Source organism: Salvelinus namaycush, chromosome 6, assembly GCF_016432855.1.
Source record: "Salvelinus namaycush isolate Seneca chromosome 6, SaNama_1.0, whole genome shotgun sequence".
Lineage (NCBI taxonomy): Eukaryota > Metazoa > Chordata > Actinopteri > Salmoniformes > Salmonidae > Salvelinus > Salvelinus namaycush.
In genome coordinates this window covers 6,828,337-6,855,467 of record NC_052312.1, presented here as the reverse complement: position 1 = coordinate 6,855,467, position 27,131 = coordinate 6,828,337, and the positions used below count along the sequence as shown (strand labels likewise).

The 27,131-nt window shown below is 45.9% G+C and overlaps 1 protein-coding gene across 1 annotated transcript in view; it reads left to right on the top strand.

Moving 5' to 3' along the window:
• LOC120049202 (actin filament-associated protein 1-like) overlaps positions 1–27,131 on the top strand; it is a 76,380-nt gene that overhangs the window by 28,575 nt on the left and 20,674 nt on the right. The window contains exons 4-8 of the mRNA XM_038995436.1: positions 9,936–10,044; positions 11,025–11,245; positions 11,932–12,111; positions 19,439–19,516; positions 21,903–21,984. Coding sequence (XP_038851364.1) covers positions 9,936–10,044; positions 11,025–11,245; positions 11,932–12,111; positions 19,439–19,516; positions 21,903–21,984 — 670 coding nt within the window. The remainder of the gene's footprint in view (positions 1–9,935; positions 10,045–11,024; positions 11,246–11,931; positions 12,112–19,438; positions 19,517–21,902; positions 21,985–27,131) is intronic.

The following is a 27,131-nucleotide window of genomic DNA, read 5'->3' as shown; positions in this document are numbered from 1 at the left end:
GAGAGGCTGATGGGTATCTACTGTGCTGCACCCCTCTGGTACTGTGTTGTGCCTTTCATCTCCGGGGACGTCTGGAACCAATTTGACCTTACCTTGACCTCTGCAATGGAACGTGTGTGTGTGTGTGCCTGTGTGTGCGTGTGTGTTTGTCCTGCATGGATTTAAGAGGAGCAGATGAATGCTGTCTGTGTGGACACTGTTTTAGTAAGTTCAGTGTGTTGGAAGGTGTACAGCTGACATGAACAACTCAATGATCGGAACCATGTGTCTATGTGCATGGCTCTTCTGGCATCAACCCTCCTCCAGAATACTACACTTGCTTGATGTATGTAGAGACAATAGCTACAGGCCCTCAACCTAAAGAAAACCCAAAGCATCTTGGGAAATGTAGTCTTTCTCTCCTAGAGACCCCTCCCACCCTCTACACCCTCAGTTTGTGAGGCTTCCCTCTGGCCGGCGCTTCAGTATGCCCATGGCCGAGTAGAACGTGTTCAAACATTCATTAGTTCCTTGTGCTGTTGGACTACTTAATGCAACGTAAATTGTATCGCTATATATACTGATCTATCCAGTGCAGTTGGGACAGCGGTCAGTTGTGAGTGAATGTGTCAATGTCCTCTATATTTTTATTGTATGCAGTATGATGGACTGACTGGTTTAAATGTATGAGGTGACAAGCTATGTGTGTGGGATCATTTTAATGGAAGGTGATGCCAAAAGAAAAATTCCATCCTGGATGGACAAATAAGTTTTATTCTATTCTATTCTAGACAAACTGGGTGTCCACCTGCGTCTGTCCCCTCAGTGCATCCAAACTGCCACAACGGCAAACACATTGACACAACACTGACTACTCCTCCTACACAGACAGACAGAACTACACGACTGACTGGACTCAGCCCAGTCTAGACAGAGTGGACAACTGACTGGGCGCTGGAATGTGGAGCTCAGCCCAGTCAAGACAGAGTGGACAACTGACTGGGCGCTGGAATGTAGAGCTCAGCCCAGTCTAGACAGAGTGGACGACTGACTGGTCTCTGGTATGTAGAGCTCAGCCCAGTCTAGACAGAGTGGACGACTGACTGGTCTCTGGTATGTGGAGCTCAGCCCAGTCTAGACAGAGTGGACAACTGACTGGTCTCTGGTATGTAGAGCTCAGCCCAGTCTAGACAGAGTGGACGACTGACTGGGCGCTGGAATGTGGAGCTCAGCCCAGTCTAGATAGAGTGGACGACTGACTGGGCGCTGGAATGTGGAGCTCAGCCCAGTCTAGACAGAGTCAAGTCTCCAAACCAAGGTCAGGCTTGAGACCTCCCTCACTGCAGCTCCCTAATCACACACTGTCTTCTCCCTGGAAGGGATCGAATTGGTGGGTTCAAAGGCACCAACTGCAGAGATCTGTTGATCTAAACAATACATGGATGGGAATTTACAATAGAATTGGTGGGTTTAAAGGTATCTGTATTTTGCAGCAAATGCAAAGATCTTTTGCAGTATTTATTTCTTGATCCTAAATGGAGTACCAGATGGGCCTATCCCATTGGTTTCATTCCTCTAGGCACACTCAGTCAAGCGCAGATCAAGTTTTTGAAATATTTCTATACATCTAAGTGGTAGATGAATGGGAGACAACAATAGGATGGGAGGACGTGGATGGCTTTGAGATCTGTGGATGGCTTTGAGATCTGTGGATGGCTTTGAGATCTGTGGATGGCTTTGAGATCTGTGGAAGTTGAACAGACGGAAACGATCAGTGTTAGTTAGAGCATACACATCCATCTGGACCGACACCGCATTGGGGTTTATGGATGCTGTTTGTTTATGGTCAATTGGAGGCTGGAATGCATTTGGACCACAATGCACTCTGTTCGTCGGCTCGTGTGAATCGTCAAGACAGATTAGTGGTGTGATACGAATAGGCTGTTGGTTGTTGAGTAGGTGTGTGTGTGTGTCCAAAGTACTTGACCAGACCTTGAGTACCTCTAATCTCTTACATCATTTCATAACAGAGTGATGGGGTCACGACCCCCGTCTCCATCTCAAGTAACTCGCAGTGAGTTTCAAAACGCAGATCTAAAACAATCATATCTCTGAGAGTTATTAATGTTGCTGTTGTTGCTAACTTTTTAAGGGTGAAATGAGCGCGTTCTGATAATGCTGAGAGGTTCGGGCCTTCCAACATCGACAGTCCCACAACACCAACGCAAACCACAACACCAACGCAAACCTAACATCCGGCTTTTGTGTTTCGAGGTCGAGATGTGAAGTGCCGTATTTTGCCTGCAGAGCTTATTGTTCAATTGTCAAGATCGAACTCTTTCGTTCTTACTTTTCTTCATTTCTCTGCCTTTTACAGTCTTGAAGTCTAGAAGTGTTCCACTCGCTCAGCTGTCTTTTATTCTCTTGTCCTCCCTTGGTGCAGCGGGGAGTTTTCGTGCGGGTTAGAAGGGGTGGGGGAGCGGTTGTGGAGTTTAGTGGGCCTGTGGTCTTGCCAGAAAATGAGTTCACCACAAAGCAGTGTTTCCCAGAGGAAATGTGATAAGGTTCTGGGGTCGAGCCACGTCTTTGAGTTAGTTATAGATGGGAGAGAAAGGGAGTATATAGATGGAGAAAGGGAGGGAAGATGGGGGGGTGAGGACAGAGAGGGGGGCAGATGGGGTGGGAGAGAGGGAGGTAGATTGGGTGGGAGAGAGGGGGGGATGAGGAGAGAGAGGGAGGGTAGATGGGAGGGTAGATGGGGTGAGAGAGAGACGGAGGGTAGATGGGGGATAGAGGGAGGGTAGATGAGGGAGAGAGGGAGGGTAGATGGGGGAGAGAGGGAGGGTAGATGGGGGAGAGAGGGAGGGAGATAAATGAGTGTAGATGGAGAGAGAAAGAGAGGGAGAGGATAAATGGGTAGAGGGAGAATGAGTGTAGATGGAGAGAGAGAGGGGGGAGATAAATGAGTGTAGATGGAGAGAGAGAGGGGGGGGAGATAAATGAGTGTAGATGGAGAGAGTATTGAAAAAGGCAGGAAGGGTTTGAAGAGTCTGTTGACGCATCCGTCACAATCTGTCTTTTGAATGGGCTGCGTCTCAATCCACCCCATCCGCCGATGTCAGGCTTTCTATGTCAGGCTTCCGTGGAAGATGGCCGAGCTAAAGTGGTGTAAATCGGCCTTCGTCCAAACGGTTTGGCTTACAAACTAATATGACCACTCTATGGAAAGATGAGACTCTCACGAATAGGATTTGCTCTACGACCCCCAAAAGCCCCACGGGACTCGTCTGAAGTCAATACCAGCCGATGTGCCAACTTCTGTCTGTAGCGTCCAAAACGTTTTGGCTACAAACTAATATGACCCCCACAGTGTCACGGGACTCGTCTGAAGGTAACCCGGTAACCATTTAAAAAATGAATGCAAGTACACTACATGACCAAAAGTATGTGGACACCTGCTTGTTGAACATCTCATTGTCATGCTGAAACAGGAAAGGGCCTTCTGCAAACTGTTACCACAAAGTTGGAAGCACATAATCATCTATAATGTAATTGTATGCTGTAGCGTTAGGATTTCCCTTCACTCGAACAATGAAAAACAGCCCCAGACCATTCTTCCTCCTCCACCAAACTTTACAGTTGGCACTATGCATTCTGGCAGGTAGCGTTCTCCTGGCATCCACCAAACCCATATTCATCCATTGGGACTGCCAGATGGTGAAGTGTGATTCATCACTCCAGAGAACATGTTTCCACTGCTCCCGAGTCCAATGGCGGCGAGCTCTACACCACTCCAGCCGACGCTTGGCATTGCCTAAGGTGATCTTAGACTTGTGTGTGGCTGCTCGGCCATGGAAACCCATTTCATGAAGCTCCCGACGAACAGTTATTGTGCTGACGTTGCTTCCAGAGGCAGTTTGGAACTCGGTAGTGAGTGTGGCAACCGAGGACAGACGATTGTTACGTTTCCACTTTACAATAACAGCACTTACAGTTGACCGGGGCAGCTCTAGTAGGGCAATTTGACCAACTGACTTGTTGGAAAGGACACATCCTATGACAGTGCCACGCTGAATGTCACTGAGCTCTTCAGTAAGGTATTCGGTAAGCTATTGCCAATGTTTCTCTATGGAGAATGCATGGTTGTGTGCTCGATTGTATACGCCTGTCAACAACAGATGTGGCTGAAATAGCCGAATCTACTAATTTGAAGGCGTGTCCACATACTTTTGTATATATACTGTATGTAGGTAGTTTTTTGCCAACAAAAATAAGCGGTTAAAAACAATATATCTCCTAGGTATAGGACAGACACTTAAAATCCTTATTCCTTTTCAACTTGTTTTTGGACTGTCTGTTTTATGAAGGTGTTATTCATTGCGTTTCTATGGGCTATAGTAGTAAAGTCATTATTTTATCAAATCATTTTGTTCTATATGTTAGCTTAGTAGAACGCCCCCCTTTTAGAGGTTAAATACATGGGCTAATGGGAAGTTATGCAGATAGACTGAAGAAGCATTTTGGTGATTAATCTGTGTTTATCATTAATGGTTAGTGTTTGTCAGTTTGCGGTTTGGCTGGGCCTAGTCAGAGTGGCTGAGAGTTGGGGCTGCAGACTGCTTGCTAATAGTTCTCTTTCACCCTGGCCATCGAGCTAAATGGACTGTGGCTACTAGAATGCAGGCCCAATGCATAGCATCATTCAGTTATAGCAGTATGTTAGTCTGTATTTCAGAACTCATTTTAGTTTATTCAGCTACCATTTCCCTTTTGGCCAGTAAGTGTAGTTTCATCGTATTGATTTTGCATTGAGCTTTTCCCCGATCTAGATGGACGCATACGGTGTTACTGCTAGTAGTAATCTGGTCCAGTCCTGCAGGATGTGTGTCAAGGTTAACCTTGAACTTTTGGGAGTATTGCCCCACATCCCAAATCCACTGTGTATCGTTCAGTATAAATGCTTTGATCATGACACAGTGACACATCATTTCTGACATAGCTCTGCACTGTAAAACAACACACAGATATTGTTTTATCGCTCCTCCCTTTTATGAACAGGCACATATTTCCATGTTGCCTTTATCGCCTTTGTGGCTTAGCCGCGAGCAACGTCCCGTAGCACTGGCGTTTCACAACTGTGGTAGATTTTCCCCTAAAAATGACAGCTGCAAAATACAATTAGAGCGGACTTTTCCATGAGAAGAAACAGGGGGGTGGAAGGCTTTATCGGAGGTAATAGATGTAACTGCTTGTTGTTGGCGCGAGAGGTCGTTGTCATGGTTACAGCAGGTTGTCAAGTGGACCTTTTATAGGACGGGCTTCCAGGCGACATGATGCCGATAATGGGGCCTCAGTTTTTACCTGAGCATGTGACCTGGCTAGGGAAACCCTGGTCACCTGACCAGGTAGGACTCAAAGATATAAAGCCTAGTGAAGAGCAGGTGGGAATGGAGTCAACCAGGATTATACATAGTGAAGAGTAGGATTTATTAACAGACTAAACACACAGAGAGAACCTCAGAGAGTTAACAACACCCCAAAGAGAACCTGAGTGTGTTAACAACACCCCAAAGAGAACCTGAGTGTGTTAACAAAACCCCAAAGAGAACCGGAGTGTGTTAACAAAACCCCAAAGAGAACCTGAGTGTGTTAACAAAACCCCAAAGAGAACCTGAGTGTGTTAACAAAACCCCAAAGAGAACCTGAGTGTGTTAACAAAACCCCAAAGAGAACCTGAGTGTGTTAACAAAACCCCAAAGAGAACCGGAGAGTTAACAAAACCCCAAAGAGAACCTGAGTGTGTTAACAACACCCCAAAGAGAACCTGAGTGTGTTAACAAAACCCCAAAGAGAACCTGAGTGTGTTAACAAAACCCCAAAGAGAACCGGAGAGTGTTAACAAAACCCCAAAGAGAACCTGAGTGTGTTAACAAAACCCCAAAGCGAGCCTGAGTGTGTTAACAAAACTGCAAAGAGAACCGGAGAGTGTTAACAAAACCCCAAAGAGAACCTGAGTGTGTTAACAACACCCCAAAGAGAACCTGAGTGTGTTAACAAAACCCCAAAGCGAGCCTGAGTGTGTTAACAAAACTGCAAAGAGAACCTGAGAGTGTGTTAACACCCCAAAGAGAACCTGAGTGTGTTAACAAAACCCCAAAGAGAACCGGAGAGTTAACAAAACCCCAAAGAGAACCGGAGAGTTAACAAAACCCCAAAGCGAGCCTGAGTGTGTTAACAAAACCCCAAAGAGAACCGGAGAGTGTTAACAAAACCCCAAAGAGAACCTGAGTGTGTTAACAAAACTGCAAAGAGAACCTGAGAGTGTGTTAACACCCCAAAGAGAACCTGAGAGTGTGTTAACACCCCAAAGAGAACCTGAGAGTGTTAACAACACCCCAAAGAGAACCTGAGAGTTAACAACACCCCAAAGAGAACCTCAGAGAGTGATTACAACACCCCAAAGAGAACCTCCGAGAGTGTTAACACCCCAAAGAGAACCTCAGAGAGTGTTAACACCCCAAAGAGAACCTCAGAGAGTGTTAACACCCCAAAGAGAACCTCAGAGAGTGTTAACACCCCAAAGAGAACCTCCGAGAGTGTTAACAACACCCCAAAGAGAACCTCCGAGAGTGTTAACAACACCCCAAAGAGAACCTCCGAGAGTGTTAACAACACCCCAAAGAGAACCTCCGAGAGTGTTAACAACACCCCAAAGAGAACCTCCGAGAGCTTTAACACCCCAAAGAGAACCTCCGAGAGCGTTAACACCCCAAAGAGAACCTCCGAGAGTGTTTACAACACCCCAAAGAGAACCTCTGAGAGTGTTAACAACACCCCAAAGAGAACCTCCGAGAGTGTTTACAACACCCCAAAGAGAACCTCTGAGAGTGTTAACACCCCAAAGAGAACATCCGAGAGTGTTAACACCCCAAAGAGAACCTCCGAGAGTGTTAACACCCCAAAGAGAACATCCGAGAGTGTTAACACCCCAAAGAGAACCTCCGAGAGTGTTAACACCCCAAAGAGGACATCCGAGAGTGTTAACACCCCAAAGAGGACATCCGAGAGTGTTAACACCCCAAAGAGGACATCCGAGAGTGTTAACACCCCAAAGAGGACATCCGAGAGTGTTAACAACACCCCAAAGAGAACATCCGAGAGTGTTAACAACACCCCAAAGAGAACCTGAGAGTGTTAACAACACCCCCAAGAGAACCTGGGAGTGTTAACAACACCCCAAAGAGAACCTGAGAGTGTTAACAACACCCCAAAGAGAACCTGAGAGTGTTAACAACACCCCCAAGAGAACCTGGGAGTGTTAACAACACCCCAAAGAGAACCTGAGAGTGTTAACAACACCCCAAAGAGAACCTGAGAGTGTTAACAACACCCCAAAGAGAACCTGAGAGTGTTAACAACACCCCAAAGAGAACCTCAGATAGTGTTAACAACACCCCAAAGAGAACCTCGGATAGTGTTAACAACACCCCAAAGAGAACCTCAGGGAGTGTTAACAACACCCCAAAGAGAACCTCCGAGAGTGTTTACAACACCCCAAAGAGAACCTCAGAGAGTGTTAACAACGCCCCAAAGAGAACCTCAGGGAGTGTTAACAACACCCCAAAGAGAACCTCAGGGAGTGTTAACACCCCAAAGAGAACCTCAGGGAGTGTTATCACCCCAAAGAGAACCTCAGGGAGTGTTAACACCCCAAAGAGAACCTCTGAGAGTGTTAACAACACCCCAAAGAGAACCTCGGGGAGTGTTTACAACACCCCAAAGAGAACCTCCGAGAGTGTTTACAACACCCCAAAGAGAACCTCGGGGAGTGTTTACAACACCCCAAAGAGAACCTCCGAGAGTGTTTACAACACCCCAAAGAGAACCTCGGGGAGTGTTAACAACACCCCAAAGAGAACCTCTGAGAGTGTTAACAACACCCCAAAGAGAACCTCAGGGAGTGTTAACAACACTCCAAAGAGAACCTCAGGGAGTGTGTTAACACCCCAAAGAGAACCTGAGAGTTAACAACACCCCAAAGAGAACCTGAGAGTGTTAACATCACCCCAAAGAGAACATGAGAGTGTTAACAACACCCCAAAGAGAACCTGAAAGTGTTGACAACACCCCAAAGAGAACCTCAGGGAGTGTTAACAACACCCCAAAGAGAACCTCCGGGAGTGTTAACAACACCCCAAAGAGAACCTCAGGGAGTGTGTTAACACCCCAAAGAGAACCTGAGAGTTAACAACACCCCAAAGAGAACCTGAGAGTGTTAACATCACCCCAAAGAGAACATGAGAGTGTTAACAACACCCCAAAGAGAACCTGAAAGTGTTGACAACACCCCAAAGAGAACCTCAGGGAGTGTTAACAACACCCCAAAGAGAACCTCCGGGAGTGTTAACAACACCCCAAAGAGAACCTCCGGGAGTGTTAACAACACCCCAGAGAACCTCAGGGAGTGTTAACAACACCCCAGAGAACCTCCGAGAGTGTTTACAACACCCCAAAGAGAAACTCGGAGAGTGTTAACAACACCCCAAAGAGAAACTCGGAGAGTGTTAACAACACCCCAAAGAGAACCTCAGGGAGTGTTAACAACACCCCAAAGAGAACCTCGGATAGTGTTAACAACACCCCAAAGAGAACCTCAGGGAGTGTTAACAACACCCCAAAGAGAACCTCGGATAGTGTTAACAACACCCCAAAGAGAACCTCGGGGAGTGTTAACAACACCCCAGAGAACCTCCGAGAGTGTTTACAACACCCCAAAGAGAACCTCAGAGAGTGTTAACAACACCCCAAAGAGAACCTCAGAGAGTGTTAACAACACCCCAAAGAGAACCTCAGGGAGTGTTAACAACACCCCAAAGAGAACCTCAGGGAGTGTTAACAACACCCCAAAGAGAACCTCGGGGAGTGTTAACAACGCCCCAAAGAGAACCTCAGGGAGTGTTAACACCCCAAAGAGAACCTCCGAGAGTGTTAACACCCCAAAGAGAACCTCAGGGAGTGTTAACACCCCAAAGAGAACCTCTGAGAGTGTTAACACCCCAAAGAGAACCTCAGGGAGTGTTAACACCCCAAAGAGAACCTCAGGGAGTGTTAACACCCCAAAGACCCATAAGAAGCTATTTTCCTACCCAAGTTATCGCTCTCCAGCAGAGAATTCTCTTTGTATTCTCTCTCTTTCTGGGTGAAAACCAGCTCTGGGAACGCTCAAATCACTGCATTGAATGTCAACGGAGAAGATATTTATTTCCATGCGCTTGGAGAGATTATGAGATAAACATTTTATTGCCGCAATTATGTTATTTTAAGAGCTGAACGCAAAGACCCCAGTGCGTAGTAGCGCCGGCCAAGATGCATCACGTCAGTGATGTAGTTTATCCTCACGCCCTAGCTAGCTAAGTGGACTAGAGTAAACAACCACAAATAAGTGTTATTTTCCATCCCACTCCTTCTCTTTAACTTCTCTCTCTGTCTCTCTCTCTCGCTCATCTCCTAAGTGGAAAAGCATCACTTCTTAGTGAAAAGTCTTTACATGTTGATGACCTGTGTAACACTGAAGTGTGACACTTCAAAGCCAATCACTAGTTAACTCAGCGGATAACTAAATGAATGACTTCCTCCCATTGTCTTACGTAGAGATAAGACGGCCACCATATTTACGGGGGTCAGAATAGCTACTTCCTGTGGTTTTGCGCTGCCGTAACACTCGTATCGCCCTCACTGTGGTACTCTCCCATAGACCTACTGTACAAGCTTACGTCTCTCTCTCTCTCTCTCTCTCTATCTCTCTCTATCTGTGTGTGTGTGTGTGTGTGTGTGTGTGTGTGTGTGTGTGTGTGTGTGTGTGTGTGTGTGTGTGTGTGTGAGGTGGAATGTGTTCGAGGTAGATGTGAGCACACTACTGTACAAGCTAACCCAGTGCCTCTCTCTCTCCCATCCAGCCTCCAGACAACGGGCCTCCTCCTCTCCCCAGCTGCTCTCTCCCAGAGGGATACTATGAAGAGGCCGTCCCCCTCAGTCCTGGAAAAGCCCCAGAATACATCACTTCCAGTGAGTTTACAAAATATAGGCACACATACATGTGACTAAGACACACACACACACACACACACACACACACACACACACACACACACACACACACACACACACACACACACACACACACACACACACAATGAAACCTCACACACGTGAATAAGACACACACACACACACACACACACACACAATGAAACCTCACACATGTGAATAAAACACACACACACACACACACACACACACACACACACACACACACACACACACACACACACACACACACACACACACACACAGTCTTGTACAGCTAACCTTGTGGGGACATACAATTCAGTCCCATTCAAAATCCTATTTTCCCTAACCCTAAACCTAACCCTAATCCTAACCCGTACTCTTACCCTAACCCTAACCCTAACCCTAACCCAAAAACCTAAACTTTATCCTAACCCTAAACCTAACCCTAGCTCCTAACCCTAACCCTACAACTAACCCTAGCTCCTAACCTTAATATTTAACTTAATTCTAACCCTAACACTAATTCTAACCTTAACCCTAAACCCCCTAGAAATAGCATTTGACCTTGTGGGGACTAACAAAATGTCCCCAGCTGGTCAACTTTTTGTTCGTTTACTATTCTTGTAGGGACTTCTGGTCCCCACAAGAATAGTTAAACACACACACACACACACACACACACACACACACACACACACACACACACACACACACACACACACACACACACACACACACACACATACAATGAAACCTCACACATGTGAATAAAACACACACACACACACACACACACACACACACACACACACACACACACACACACACACACACACACACACACACACACACACACAATGAAACCACACATCTTGACCCCCCCCTCCCCCAAGTGAGGACTGAACACACATTTACTCAGGACACATATAACCACTCAATATCTAACACGTTCTACCTGGTCGTCTATCACTCAGACTATGATTCTGACCAGATGAGCAGTTCGTATGAGTCGTATGACGAGGAGGAGGAGGATGGGAAGGGGAACAGAGGGAAGAAGATGCGTCACCAGTGGCCTAGCGAGGAGGCGTCCATGGACCTGGTCAAGGACGCGCGTATCTGTGCCTTCCTGCTGCGCAAGAAACGCTTCGGCCAGTGGACCAAGCTGCTCTGTGTCATCAAGGACAACAAGCTGCTGGTACGGACACATGATACAGAGACACTGTCAGCATCACATACAAGAACACACACACACCCTCTGTATCGTCTACCCCCTGCAACGTCATAATTCCTCACAGACCATGCTGGTGTGTTGTGGATGACTGCTTGTGCTCACAGACATGTGCTCGTAGAGTGTCAGTTGTCCTTTACCTGTCAAATACTGAAAATTAGCTCAATAAATAAGTATCAAAAACAGGCGCACACACTTGAATAATCACATGCACCCAGAGACGGTCATAGCCATGTGTATTTGAAAGACTTAATCCACCGGTTCTTTGACCTCTTCCTCTCTCCTCGCTCTTCCTCTCCTCCATCTCCTCTCTCCCCCCCTCCTCCCTCTCGCTTCCTCTCTCCTCTCTCCTTCCTCTCTCTTCCCTTTCTCCTCCCTCCTTCCTCCCTCCTTCCTCTCTCCTCCATCTCCTCTCTCCTCTCTCCCCCCCTCCTACCTCTCGCTTCCTCTCTCCTCTCTCCTTCCTCTCTCTTCCCTTTCTCCTCCCTCCTTCCTCCCTCCTTCCTCTCTCCTCCATCTCCTCTTTCCCCCCCTCCTCCCTCTCGCTTCCTCTCGCTTCCAATCTCCTCCCTCTCTCTTCCTCTATCCTCTCTCTCTCCTCTCTTCCTCTCTCTTCCTGTCTCTTCCTCTCTCCTCCCTCTCTCTTCCTCTAGTGCTACAAGTCATCTAAAGACCAGACACCCCAGATGGAGCTGCTGTTATCAGGCTGTAGCATCACACATGTCCCCAAGGACGGCAAGAAGAAGAAAGACGAGCTGAAGATTGTCCACCAGGGGGCAGATGCCCTGGTCCTGGCCGTGCAGAGCAAAGAGCAGGCTGAGGAGTGGCTCAAGGTAACACAATAACCTGACACACAGATTATGATGTTACAGCAGTACACTATTGTAGTCCGAGTGGATCACAATAACCCCAGACACCAATTACAATGGTTTTCTATCAGACAATGGTCCCAATGTTACCGTGACACTGTTGTCGACGGAGTGACAGACTAATAGGGGCATTTGAGGATCCCTCATTGTTGACAAGACAATGGCAAGTTGGCTAAATAAGCAGGAGCAGACTGGTACTGTGGGGAGAGATCCTCCAGTCCAGGGTACTCTTGGGGGGTGAAAACAGGATGGAGTAAATTCACTGTAAATCCTGGAGGAAGATGCTGGATATTTTTGAGAGAATAAAAAACGATTCATCTCGTGGTATGCTTGTCCAAAGGTACAGTAGGCCACTGGTTGTTTTTCTTGGGGAGCGACTCCTTTGGTCCTGTATGAAAATAAATTCTCTATTTCTGCCCTAGCGGGCGGAGTCTTCTTCTTGATATTGCGTTAGGGGCCAGAGGGTTATTTTGAACAGGTGTTTCTGATGTCAGGATGTTTGGTTAGTATCTGTGAAACAGTCTCTCTCAGATCTCCCCTCTGTTTCTCTCCCGGAGACCTCAAAGTAAAGCATCCTGCTGACTTCTTTTCCCTTTTCCACTCTGCCCCACATGTCATTCCCATACCATCGCCTTTGAGCTATTCTATTTCAATCACCAGTATGGAAGAGGCCATGGGGGGTTAAATTCAAAGAAACAGACAGACAGACAGACAGACAGACAGACAGACAGACAGACAGACAGACAGACACACAGACACACAGACACACACACAGACACACAGACACACACACAGACACACAGACACACACACAGACACACAGACACACAGACAGACACACAGACACACACACAGACAGACACACAGACACACACACAGACAGACACACAGACAGACAGACACACACACACAGACACACAGACACACAGACACACACACACAGACACAGACACACAGACACACACACACAGACACAGACACAGACACACACACACACACACACAACCATTGTTTATCCTTGTGCAGCTATTTTAAGAGCCCTTCTCCTTCCTCATTTCCCTTTTCACCGCTCCCGCCAGCGAACTTCCCCAGCCTCCAGTTTACCGAAAGGGCCCTTTGTACCTGAGTTTGGACCCGGCCTTTTTCATACAGCACCTCAATCTGTGAATAACCCAGAGAGAGAGGCCCCGTTAAAAACCGAGCGGTCTGCTATTTCGTCCAGAGCAGACTGCTGATGGAAACAACAGCCAGTCATATTTGCTTTCCCAACCCTATTACGTGTAAATAGTCGGTCCCTATAGGAGCTTTTTTGCAGAAATAAGGGAATTAAAAGGAAACAGTCTATTTTTTGTTCTGATTTGATTACTCCTTCCACATGTTAATTAGCTTTGTTTATTGCTTAACAGCACACTAGGGTAGCGCCGAGGTACCTGCTAGCAGCCGCAATGGACTGCACAAATATACAAACCCAACCAGCGAAGGAATAAAAAAAACACAACATCCGTAATTATCGCTCGAGACGGGACATTGACGCATATTTGGTCAGGTGTCTGAAAACATGCACGATAAAAACACATTGAACCAATAAATGTGAACACGGAATAAACCAATACCCTTCAACCTCACCCCAAACAAACTCTCTGCTTCAGGTGATTAACATCTAACCCAATGAGGCTTGCAATCAGCACGCCCAATTATGTGGCCCGGCTGGCCACGGTTCAACGTACCCCGAAACGGGGGCCTGGACTAGAGGAATTGGATTGAAGGCACATGTGTTCCCCTTGCGTTATTAACTGTACAGTGAGGGAGGAGATATTATTTTGGCCAGCTCAGCATACAATTACGCCTGGGGGTGTTTGCGCACCTCACAGAGCCAAACAGATTAGTGTGGAGTATGTGTTTGGATATTAGGGCTGGACGTGGCCTAGAAGCGCTGGGGAAAAGCTCTCTGTTTCTCTATCGCTTTCTTTGTCTTTATTTCTCTCTCTTCCTTTATCGCGCACTCTTTATCTCTCTGTCTCTCTTGCGCTCTCTCCCTCTATCTCTCTCTCTCCTGCTCTCTCCCTCTCTTTATCTCTCGTTCTCTCTTTCTCTCCTACTCTGTTCCTCCATCCAGAGACGCAGAGCTTCGATAAATAATCACTCTTGAATTTCACATTAAAGAATGAATAATGGAAGTAAAACATCTTGGTTATCCCACCCTAGTCGGAGGATAAGAATCCAATAACATGTCCAACACGATGTCCCTGTAATGAGTCATGTAAGACTGCGTTAGTGAATAGAGACGGGACTAGAACGGAGCCTTGAGGCACTCCAAAACTAACGTGAAATCCAGACATATAAACGTCCTGTTTATAGAATCAACATGTTGTGTTGCTAAAGACCTGATTAAGGAATCAACATGTTGTGTTGCTAAAGACCTGATTATAGAATCAACATGTTGTGTTGCTAAAGACCTGATTAAGGAATCAACATGTTGTGTTGCTAAAGACCTGATTAAGGAATCAACATGTTGTGTTGCTAAAGACCTGATCACATGTTGTTGCTAAGACCTGATTAGATCAACTGTTGTGTTGCTAAAGACCTGATTAAGGAATCAACATGTTGTGTTGCTAAAGACCTGATTAAGGAATCAACATGTTGTGTTGCTAAAGACCTGATTAAGGAATCAACATGTTGTGTTGCTAAAGACCTGTTTAAGGAATCAACATGTTGTGTTGCTAAAGACCTGTTTAAGGAATCAACATGTTGTGTTGCTAAAGACCTGATTAAGGAATCAACATGTTGTGTGCTAAAGACCTGATTAAGGAATCAACATGTTGTGTGCTAAAGACCTGATTATAAATCAACATGTTGTGTTGCTAAAGACCTGATTAAGGAATCAACATGTTGTGTTGCTAAAGACCTGATTAAGGAATCAACATGTTGTGTTGCTAAAGACCTGATTATAGAATCAACATGTTGTGTTGCTAAAGACCTGATTAAGGAATCAACATGTTGTGTTGCTAAAGACCTGATTAAGGAATCAACATTTGTGTTGCTAAAGACCTGTTTAAGAATCAACATGTTGTTTGCTAAAGACCTGATTATAGAATCAACATGTTGTGTTGCTAAAGACCTGATTATAGAATAACATGTTGTGTTGCTAAAGACTGTTTATAGAATCAACATGTTGTGTTGCTAAAGACCTGATTAAGGAATCAACATGTTGTGTTGCTAAAGACCTGATTATAGAATCAACATGTTGTGTTGCTAAAGACCTGATTAAGGAATCAACATGTTGTGTTGCTAAAGACCTGATTAAGGAATCAACATGTTGTGTTGCTAAAGACCTGATTATAGAATCAACATGTTGTGTTGCTAAAGACCTGTTTATAGAATCAACATGTTGTGTTGCTAAAGACCTGATTAAGGAATCAACATGTTGTGTTGCTAAAGACCTGATTATAGAATCAACATGTTGTGTTGCTAAAGACCTGATTAAGGAATCAACATGTTGTGTTGCTAAAGACCTGATTAAGGAATCAACATGTTGTGTTGCTAAAGAGACCCTGATTATAGGAATCAAACATGTTGTGTTGCTAAAGACCTGATTAGGAATCAACATGTTGTGTTGCTAAGACCTGTTTAAGGAATCAACATGTTGTGTTGCTAAAGACCTGATTAAGGCATCAACATGTTGTGTTGCTAAAGACCTGATTAAGGAATCAACATGTTGTGTTGCTAAAGACCTGATTAAGGAATCAGACATGTTTGTGTTGCTAAAGAACCTGTTTAAGGAATCAACATGTTGTGTTGCTAAAGACCTGATTAAGGAATCAACATGTTGTGTTGCTAAAGACCTGATTAAGGAATCAACATGTTGTGTTGCTAAAGACCTGATTAAGGAATCAACATGTTGTGTTGCTAAAGACCTGATTAAGGAATCAACATGTTGTGTTGCTAAAGACCTGATTAAGGAATCAACATGTTGTGTTGCTAAAGACCTGTGCATTAAGGAATCAACATGTTGTGTTGCTAAAGACCTGATTATTATAGAATCAACATGTTGTGTTGCTAAAAGAACTGATTATAGAATCAACATGTTGTGTTGCTAAAGACCTGATAAGGAATCAACATGTTGGTTGCTAAAGACCTGTTTAAGGAATCAACATGTTGTGTTGCTAAAGACCTGATTAAGGAATCAACATGTTGTGTGCTAAAGACCTGATTAAGGAATCAACATGTTGTGTTGCTAAAGACCTGAATAAGGATCAACATGTTGTGTTGCTAAAGACCTGTTAAGGAATCAACATGTTGTTGCTAAAGACCTGTTTAAGAATCAACATGTTGTGTTGCTAAAGACCTGTTTAAGGAATCAACATGTTGTGTTGCTAAAGACCTGTTTATAGAATCAACATGTTGGTTGCTAAAGACCTGATTAAGGAATCAACATGTTGTGTTGCTAAAGACCTGATTAAGGAATCAACATGTTGTGTTGCTAAAGACCTGATTATAGAATCAACATGTTGTGTTGCTAAAGACCTGATTATAGAATCAACATGTTGTGTTGCTCATCTTTTCTAATCTGTTCCAGCTCTTCTTTCTTCTCTTTTGCTCTGTCTTCCCTTATTTCCCCTTTGTCTCTAGCGCTCCTCTTCTTCCTCTCTACTGGGGTAACATATAGATTAGAGGAATAGAAGGGTCTGAATACTTATTTACATAAGGTATTTCTGTTTTTTTTATTTTTTTTATACATTTTCAAAAATTTCAAAAGATCCTGTTTTCATTTTGTCTTTATGGGATATTGTGATGTCATTATGGGGTATTGTGATGTCATTCTGGGGTATTGTGATGTCATTATGGGGTATTGTGTTTAGATTGCTGAGGATTTTTATTATTTAATCCATTTTAGAATATGTGAAAAAAGTGAAAGGATCTGAATAATTTCCAAAGGCACTGTAGATTCAATGGTTGTAAAGATGGGGAGAGGTATGTCCATAGTAATGAGAAGCTCTGCTTTTTTGGCACCACAAACCAAAAAGCAAGTCCTGCAGGCTCTAGTTTTGTCTTATATGGATTATTGTCCAGACATGTGGTCAAGTACTGCAAAGAAAGACCTAGTTAAGCTGCAGCTGGCACAGAACAGAGCAGCACGTCTTGCTCTTCATTGTAATCAGAGGGCTGATATAAATATTATGCATGCCAGTATCTCTTGGCTAAGAGTTCAGGAGAGACTGACTGCATCACTTCTTCATTTTATAAGGAACATTGTGTTGAAAATTCCAAATTGTTGGCATAGTCAACTTACACAGAGCTCTGACACACACACTTACCCTACCAGACATGCCACCAGGGGTCTTTTCACAGTCTCTAAATCCAGAACAAAGTTAAGAAAGTGTTTAGTATTATAGAGCCTTTATTGCATGGAACACAGTTCCATCTCATATTGCTGAAATGAACAGAAAACCTGGTTTAAAAGAAACAGATAAAGCAACACCTCACAGCACAAAGCCTCTCCCCTATTTGACCTAGATAGTTTGTATGTATGCATTGATATGTAGGCTACAGTATGTGTGCCTTTTTTAAATGTATGTAGTTCTGTCCTTGAGCTGTTCTTATCTATTACTGTTCTGTATTGTGTCATGTTTCATGTTCTGTGTGGACCCCAGGAAGAGTAGCTGCTGCATTTGCAACAGCTAATGGGGACCCTAATATAATCACTGTTGACTCAGTCTCTCTATAATCACTGTTAAGACTCAGTCTCCCTATAGTCACTGTTAAGACTCAGTCTCTCTATAATCACTGTTAAGACTCAGTCTCTCTATAGTCACTGTTAAGACTCAGTCTCTCTATAGTCACTGTTAAGACTCAGTCTCCCTATAATCCCTGTTAAGACTCAGTCTCTCTATAGTCACTGTTAAGACTCAGTCTCTCTATAATCACCGTTAAGACTCAGTCTCTCTATAATCACTGTTAAGACTCAGTCTCCCTATAATCACTGTTAAGACTCAGTCTCTCTATAATCACTGTTAAGACTCAGTCTCTCTATAATCACTGTTAATATTGTAAATACTGTAAATATTATACAGATGGGTATTGGCTGTTTTTGATGGTGTGTGTGTGTGTGTGTGTGTGTGTGTGTGTGTGTGTGTGTGTGTGTGTGTGTGTGTGGGTGTGTGTGTGTGTGTGTGTGGTGTGTGTGTGTGTGTAAGCGTGTGTGTGTGTGTGTGTGTGTGTGTGTGTGTGTGTGTGTGTGTGTGTAAGCGTGCGTGTGTGTCCTGACTGCCTGTCTCCACAGTAGTCCCCTAGTCACCCCTGGCTGGTTAGCCTAGCTTAGCATCATCAATCATTCATTCACTGTGTCAATGGTACCCGACTCAATACAGTGGGGGTTCTGGCGTTGACGGGTTGCCAGATTGGAGGTCCTGCCAAGTCATGTGAATCCAAACTGGCAGCCCGTCCACGTCCCCATGCAGAGTGTGGACATCCCTAGATATGTCAGTCACTTTGAATGGGTGTGTTACATGACAGCAGGGGTGTATCCCAAGTGGCCCCCTATTCCCTATACAGTGCACTACTTTTTACCAGAGCCCTATGGGTCAAGTAGTGTACACTAATCTGTATACCTGTTGCCTTGTTCCTGTCAGTCTTTCCGTCAGTCTTTCCATCAGTCTTTCCGTCAGTCTTTCCATCAGTCTTTCCGTCAGTCTTTCCGTCAGTCTTGCCGTCAGTCTTGCCGTCAGTCTTGCCGTCAGTCTTTCCGTCAGTCTTGCCGTCAGTCTTGCCGTCAGTCTTGCCGTCAGTCTTGCCGTCAGTCTTGCCGTCAGTCTTTCTGTCAGTCTTTCTGTCAGTCTTTCCGTCAGTCTTTCCGTCAGTCTTTCCGTCAGTCTTTCCGTCAGTCTTGCCGTCAGTCTTGCCGTCAGTCTTGCCGTCAGCCTTGCCGTCAGCCTTGCCGGCAGCCTTGCCGTCAGTCTTTCTGTCAGCCTTGCCGTCAGTCTTTCTGTCAGTCTTGCCGTCAGTCTTGCTGTCAGTCTTGCCGTCAGTCTTGCTGTCATTCTTTCTGTCAGTCTTGCCGTCAGTCTTGCTGTATGTGCTGTATTCTGTTCTGTGATCCATTGTGTGATCTAATACCTTTAACACAGGGGAGGGGGATGTAGTGTAGGCAACACATTCTGGACTTTAAAGATGTTGACATGGCTTCTTCAAGACTTTCAGTCTTGCTGGATGTAACTGATGCATCGTAACCAGTTGAACATGAACAGTCCTGTCCTAGAATCCTCCTTTGTGTTTGGTCTTCCTCTTCCTCCAGGTGATGAGGGAGGTGTGCAGTAATGGCTGTGACTCAGATGTAGCAGGGTCTCCGGTGTACAAGCCCGACCTGGAGAAGGTAAGGAACACAACAGCAGCTCAGGCACATGAACACACACTTACACACACCGGCAAGTCACACACTCTTAAACACTCAAAACGCACAAAAACACTCACATGCATGCACACATGTATACAAACACATCAACATGAAGGTAAGGACACACACACACACACACACACACACACACACACACACACACACACACACACACACACACACACACAACACACACACACACACACACACACACACACACACACTGCTACTGTAATTTCTCACCAAGGACGACTGGAGGAGGAGATTTCTATATGTTGCCATAGGGGCCCCCCTCCTCTCCCCTCCCCTCCCCTCTGTGCCCTAATAGAAGCACAATAGGATACCAGGGCAGCACAATAAGATACCAGGGCAGCACAATAGGATACCAGGGCAGCACAATAGGATACCAGGGCAGCACAATAGGATACCAGGGCAGCACAATAGGATACCAGGGCAGCACAATAGGATACCAGGGCAGCACAATAGGATACCAGGGCAGCACAATAGTTTAGGCAGCACAATAGGATAAAGGGCAGCACAATAGGATACCAGGGCATGCACCAATGGATACCAGGCAGCACAATAGTTTACCAGGGCAGCCAAAGATACCAGGCAGCACAACAAAGGATACCAGGGCAGCACAATAGGATACTAGGGCAGCACAATAGGATACCAGGGCAGCACCAGAGGATACCAGGGCAGCACCAGAGGATACCAGGGCAGCACCAGAGGATACCAGGGCAGCACCAGAGGATACCAGGGCAGCACCAGAGGATACCAGGGCAGCACCAGAGGATACCAGGGCAGCACCAGAGGATACCAGGGCAGCACATTGCAGTAAAAGCTGTAATTGTTGTGCCAGATAGCAGTTAATTACAGCTGTGGCACAGTGTGTACAGGGAGGTGAGGGGATAGGGTGTGTACAGGGAGGTGAGGGGATAGGGTGTGTACAGGGAGGTGAGGGGATAGGGTGTGTACAGGGAGGTGAGGGGATAGGGTGTGTACAGGGAGGTGAGGGGATAGGGTGTGTGCAGGGAGGTGAGGATAGGGTGGGAAGGAGGTGAGGGGATAGGGTGTGTGCAGGGAGGTGAGGGGATAGGGTGTGTGCAGGGAGGTGAGGGGATAGGGTGTGTACAGGGAGGGAGGGATAGGGTGGTACAGGGAGGTGAGGATAGGGTGTGTACAGGGAGGTGAGGGGATAGGGTGGTACAGGGAGGTGAGGGGATAGGGTTGTGTTACAGGGAGGTGAGGGGATAGGGTGTGTCCAGGGAGGTGAGGGGATAGGGTGTGTCCAGGGAGGTGAGGGGATAGGGTGTATACAGGGAGGTGAGGGGATAGGGTGTGTTATTGGATTTCACAAGTCTGGAGAAAACAGGTCAACTTACTGGTTATGTTGGAGCCTTACTGTACTGTGTGTGTGTGTGTGTGTGTGTGTGTGTGTGTGTGTGTGTGTGTGTGTGTGTGTGTGTGTGTGTGTGTGTGTGTGTGTGTACAGTGGTGGAAAATGAGGCAGCGCAGGAGGGGTTTTATGACAAACCGCTCCCTAGCTGGCACAGTACATAGAAGCCTAGTCTAATTATTCATACATAACATGTTGCAGATGCTCTCCTAGATTATCTGTGTGTACAGTGTGTGTGTTGGTCTGTGGTTGTGTGTGTTTGTCTATGGTTGTGTGTGTTTGTCTGTGGTTGTGTGTGTTTGTCTATGGTTGTGTGTGTTTATGTATGGTTGTGTGTGTTTGTCTATGGTTGTGTGTGTTTGTCTAGTGGTTGTGTGGTTTGTCTTGGTGTGTGTGTTTGTCTATGGTTGTGTGTGTTTGTCTATGGTTGTGTGTGTTTGTCTGTGGTTGTGTGTGTTTGTCTGTGGTTGTGTGTGTTTGTCTGTGGTTGTGTGTGTTTGTCTATGGTTGTGTGTGTTTGTCTGTGGTTGTGTGTGTTTGTCTGTGGTTGTGTGTGTTTGTCTATGGTTGTGTGTGTTTGTCTATGGTTGTGTGTGTTTGTCTATGGTTGTGTGTGTTGTCTTTGTGTTGTGTGTGTTTGTCTATGGTTGTGTGTGTTTGTCTATGGTTGTGTGTGTTTGTCTATGGTTGTGTGTGTTTGTCTATGGTTGTGTGTGTTTGTCTATGGTTGTGTGTGTTTGTCTATGGTTGTGTGTGTTTGTCTATGGTTGTGTGTGTTTGTCTATGTCTATTTGTGTGTGTTGTCTATGGTTGTGTTGTTTTGTCTATGGTTGTGTGTGTTTGTCTATGGTTGTGTGTGTTTGTCTATGGTTGTGTGTGTTTGTCTGTGGTTGTGTGTGTTTGTCTGTCCTGCTGACAGTTCTAATGCTCTGAAATCTTAACTGTGTACTATCTTTTCCATTCCAGAAGGTGTTGTGTGATAGGCCGAGCTCAGACGGAGAGCCGCCCAATGAGAACGGACACACCGTCACCGACTGTAAGGACCAAGGTGAAACCAGGGAGGGGTCTGGAACACTGAGAACTCTGTCTGTCTGTCTGTCTGTCTGTCTGTCTGTCTGTCTGTCTGTCTGTCTGTCTGTCTGTCTGTCTGTCTGTCTGTCGTATCTGTTCTGTCTGTCTCTCTCTTCTCTCTCTCTCTCTCTCCTCTCTCTCTCTCGCTCCTCTGTCTCTCTGTCTCTCTGTCTCTCTGTCTCTCTGTCTCTCTCTGTGTGTGTGTGTGTGGTTACCCAACAGCAGTAAATCCCTGGCCTGTAGGGGATTGCTAACTCAGCTCTGATGAATAGACGTGTGTGTCTAATAGTTTGCATTTAACAGCTGGGGGAAACCATGATTGTTGTTGAAATATGTGCACAACCTTTTTCTCCAAATGAGCTCAATTGGGGATCTCTGACTGATGTGTTTTGACAGTTTGCTGTAATTCGATCCGTTTAAGTTCAGGCGTTCATTGCATTCCCTCTAATTAGTTTATGATATCCCCCTCTGGAGGACTGGAGGGGTAATGCAGTTTGACAACCACTTTTGTTCCCCTACTGTCATTCTCCAACTATTTTTTGCCCAATTCCAAAGGGACCCTTAGCCTCTACCCCATAGACCCTTCATGTGGAACTAAGAGGATTGGGGGATATATGATATGATATGATACAGCTCCACTTTGCCCTCTGATAGACCAGGTTGAATATCTGCCATATTGTTCACACTGCTCCAATCCTCTCAGTCCATATTGTTTACACTGCTACAATCCTCTCAGTCCATATTGTTTACACTGCTCCAATCCTCTCAGTCCATATTGTTCACACTGCTCCAATCCTCTCAGTCCATATTGTTCACACTGCCTCAACCTCTCAGTCCATATTGTTCACACTGCTCCAATCCTCTCAGTCCATATTGTTCACACTGCTCCAATCCTCTCAGTCCATATTGTTCACACAGCTACAATCCTCTCAGTCCATATTGTTCACACAGCTACAATCCTCTCAGTCCATATTGTTCACACAGCTCCAATCCTCTCATCCATATTGTCACACTGCTCCAATCCTCTCAGGTCCATATGTTTTACACTGCTCCATCCTCTCAGTCCATATTGTTCACCTGCTCCAATCCTCTCAGTCCATATTGTTCACACTGCTCCAATCCTCTCAGTCCATATTGTTTACACTGCTCCAATCCTCTCAGTCCATATTGTTCACACTGCTACAATCCTCTCAGTCCATATTGTTCACACTGCTACAATCCTCTCAGTCCATATTGTTCACACTGCTACAATCCTCTCAGTCCATATTGTTCACACAGCTACAATCCTCTCAGTCCATATTGTTCACACAGCTACAATCCTCTCAGTCCATATGTTCACCACTGCTCCAATCCCTCAGTCCATATTGTTCACACTGCTCCAATCTCTCAGTCCATATTGTTCACACTGCTCCAATCCTCTCAGTCCATATTGTTCACACGGCTCCATCTCTCAGTCCATATTGGTTCACACAGCTTACAATCCTCTCAGTCCATATGTTCACACAGTACAATCCTCTCAGTCCATATTGTTCACACAGCTCCAATCCCTCTCAGTCCATATTGTTCACACTGCTCCAATCCTCTCAGTCCATATTGTTAACACGGCTCCAATCTCTCATCCATATTGTTCACACTGCTCCAATCCTCTCCAGTCCATTTGTTTACCACTGCTCCAATCCTCTCAGTCCGTATTGTTCACACTGCTCCAATCCTCTCAGTCCATATTGTTCACACAGCTCCAATCCTCTCAGTCCATATTGTTCACACAGCTACAATCCTCTCAGTCCATATTGTTCACACTGCTCCAATCCTCTCAGTCCATATTGTTCACACTGCTCCAATCCTCTCAGTCCATATTGTTCACACTGCTCCAATCCTCTCAGTCCATATTGTTCACACTGCTACAATCCTCTCAGTCCATATGTTCCAATGCTCAATCCTCTCAGTCCATATTGTTCACACTGCTCCAATCCTCTCAGTCCATATTGTTCACACTGCTCAATCCTCTCAGTCCATATGTTTCACAATGCCTACAATCCTCTCAGTCCATATGTTCACACTGCTACAATCCTCTCAGTCCATATTGTTCACACTGCTACAATCCTCTCAGGTCCATATTGGTCACACGCACAATCCTCTCAGTCCATATTGTTCACACTGCTCCAATCCTCTCCAGTCCATCACTAGTCAACACTGCTCCAATCCTCAGGCCATATTGTTCACACTGCTCCAATCTCTCAGTCCATATTGTTCACACTGCTCCAATCCTCTCAGTCCGCTATTGTTCACACAGCTACAATCCTCTCAGTCCATATTGTTCACACAGCTCCAATCCTCTCAGTCCATATTGTTCACACAGCTACAATCCTCTCAGTCCATATTGTTTACACTGCTCCAATCCTCTCAGTCCATATTGTTCACACTGCTCCAATCCTCTCAGTCCATATTGTTCACACTGCCTCCATCCTCTCAGTCCATATGTTCACACTGCTCCAATCCTCTCAGTTCCATATTGTTCACACGCTACAATCCTCTCAGTCCATATTGTTCACACGCTCCAATCCTCTCAGTCCATATTGTTCACACTCTCCAATCCCTCAGTCGATTTTCACACTGCTCAATCTCTCAGTCATATTGTTCTCACACTGCTCCAATCTTCAAGTCCATATCTTCACCACGGTTTACTCCAATCCTACTCACGTCCATATTGTTCACCTGCTCCAATCCTCTCAGTCCATATTGTTCACACTGCTCCAATCCTCTTCAGTCAATATTGTTCAACCATCTGCTCCAATACCTCTCAGTCCATAATTGTTCACACTGCCGAATCCTCTCATCCATATGGTTCACACTGCTCCAATCCTCCTCATTGTTACACGTCCATCTCTCACATATTGTTTACACAGCTCCAATCCTCCTCAGTCCATATTGTTACACAGCTCAATCCTCTCAGTCCATTTATTTTCACAACAGCTCCAAATCCTCCAGTCCAATATTTATGTCACCAGTGGCTGGTGACATCACCCCATATCTCTAGTACTGCATCTCCAGGCTAAATGACGACCACACACCCGCCCTTCTCACACCATTTCACCCCAGCTCTTTCTGAGGGGAAAAACCAGTCTCCAAAGCTTCTTTTTCAGCTTAATCATCCACATTCCTTCCATGGCTGGTAACTAACGGCCTTGATTCAGTGGAATCAACTTAGCCTGATCAGAGAGTTTTCCCCCAGTCTTTCTCCGAAAAAAAGAGGAACAAATTATAATAATCATCCCTTTAAAAAGTGAAGCTCTTTCACATCTGTGTGTCTGGTTTCCTACCTTAGCCCCGGGGTCTGCTGTGTGTGTGTGTGTGCGTGTGTGTGTGGCTAGAGAAACAATAGCCGTGTTTGGGAACAAATGGCCACATATGTAATGAAGTTGTCGCCATGGCAGATATCATCTCTATCATGGTAACTGGATCTGAGTACTGATTGATGCAGGGCTGCGAAGAGGTGTGTGTGTGTGTGTGTGTGTGTGTGTGTGTGTGTGTGTGTGTGTGTGTGTGTGTGTGTGTGTGTGTGTGTGTGTGTGTGTGTGTGTGTGTGTGTGTGTGTGTGTGTGTGTGTGTGTGCGTGTGTCAGCGTGCAGAAGCACTCCAGACTCAGAGCATAAGATGTCTCACTATGATGACATCATTCGTGGGGAATTTTGAACCACTGCCTCAGAAACCTTCGTGCCTCTCCTTCCTGTCTCTTCGCTGTCTCCTGCATATGTTCTCTTCTCCTCTTCTATCGCTATCCTGTGTCTCTCTCATGTGTCTCTCTCCCCTGTCTCTCTCCTCTGTCTCTCTCCTCTGTCTCTCTCCTCTGTCTCTCTCCTGTGTGTCTCTCTGTTGTGTCTCTCCTCTGTGTCTCTCCTCTGTCTCTCTCTTCTGTCTCATCCTGTGTCTGTCTCTCCTGTGTCTCTCTCCTGTGTCTCTCTCCTCTGTCTCTCTCCTGTCTCTCTCCTGTGTCTCTCTCCTCTGTCTCTCTCCTCTGTCTCTCTCCTCTCTGTCTCTCTCTCTTGTCTCTCCTGTTGATCTCTCTCTTGTCTCTCTCCTCTGTCTCTCTCCTCTGTCACTCTGTGTCTCTCTCCTCTGTGTCTCTCTCCTGTGTCTCTCTCCTCTGTGTCTCTCTCCTGTCTCTCTCCTCTGTCTCTCTCCTGTCTCTCTCCTGTGTCTCTCTCCTTCTTGTCTCTCTTCTCTCGCTCTCCTGTGTCTCTCTTCTCTCGCTCTCCTGTGTCTCTCTCCTCTGTCTCTCTCCTGTGTCTCTCTCCTTCTTGTCTCTCTTCTCTCGCTCTCCTCTGTCTCTCTCCTGTGTCTCTCTCCTGTCTCTCTCCTGTGTCTCTCTCCTCTGTCTCTCTCCTGTGTCTCTCTCATCTCTCTCTCTCCTGTCTCTCTCCTGTGTCTCTCTCCTCTGTCTCTCTCTCCTGTGTCTCTCTCCTGTGTCTCTCTCTCCTGTGTCTCTCTCCTGTGTCTCCTCTCTCGTTCTCTTCTGTGTATCTCTCCTGTGTCTGTCTCTCTCTCTGTCTCTCTCCTGTCTCTCTCCTCTGTCTATGTCTCTCTCCTGTGTCTCTCTCCTGTGTCTCTCTCCTCTGTCTCTCTCCTGTGTCTCTCTCCTCTGTCTCTCTCCTGTGTATCTCTCCTGTGTCTGTCTCTCTCCTGTGTCTCTCTCCTGTGTCTCTCTCCTGTGTCTCTCTCCTCTGTCTCTCTCCTGTGTCTCTCTCCTGTGTCTCTCCTGTGTCTGTCTCTCTCCTCTGTCTCTCTCCTGTGTCTCTCTCCTCTGTCTCTCTCCTGTGTCTCTCTCCTGTCTCTCTCCTGTGTCTCTCTCCTCTGTGTCTCTCTCCTGTCTCTCTCCTGTGTCTCTCTCCTGTGTCTCTCTCCTGTGTCTGTCTCTCTCCTGTGTCTGTCTCTCTCCTGTGTCTGTCTCTCTCCTGTGTATGTCTCTCTCCTGTGTATGTCTCTCTCCTGTGTATGTCTCTCTCCTCTGTCTCTCTCCTCTGTCTCTCTCCTGTGTCTCTCTCCTGTGTCTCTCTCCTTCTTGTCTCTTCTCTCTCTCCTTGTCTCTCTCCTCTGTCTCTCTCCTGTCTCGCTCCTCTGTCTCTC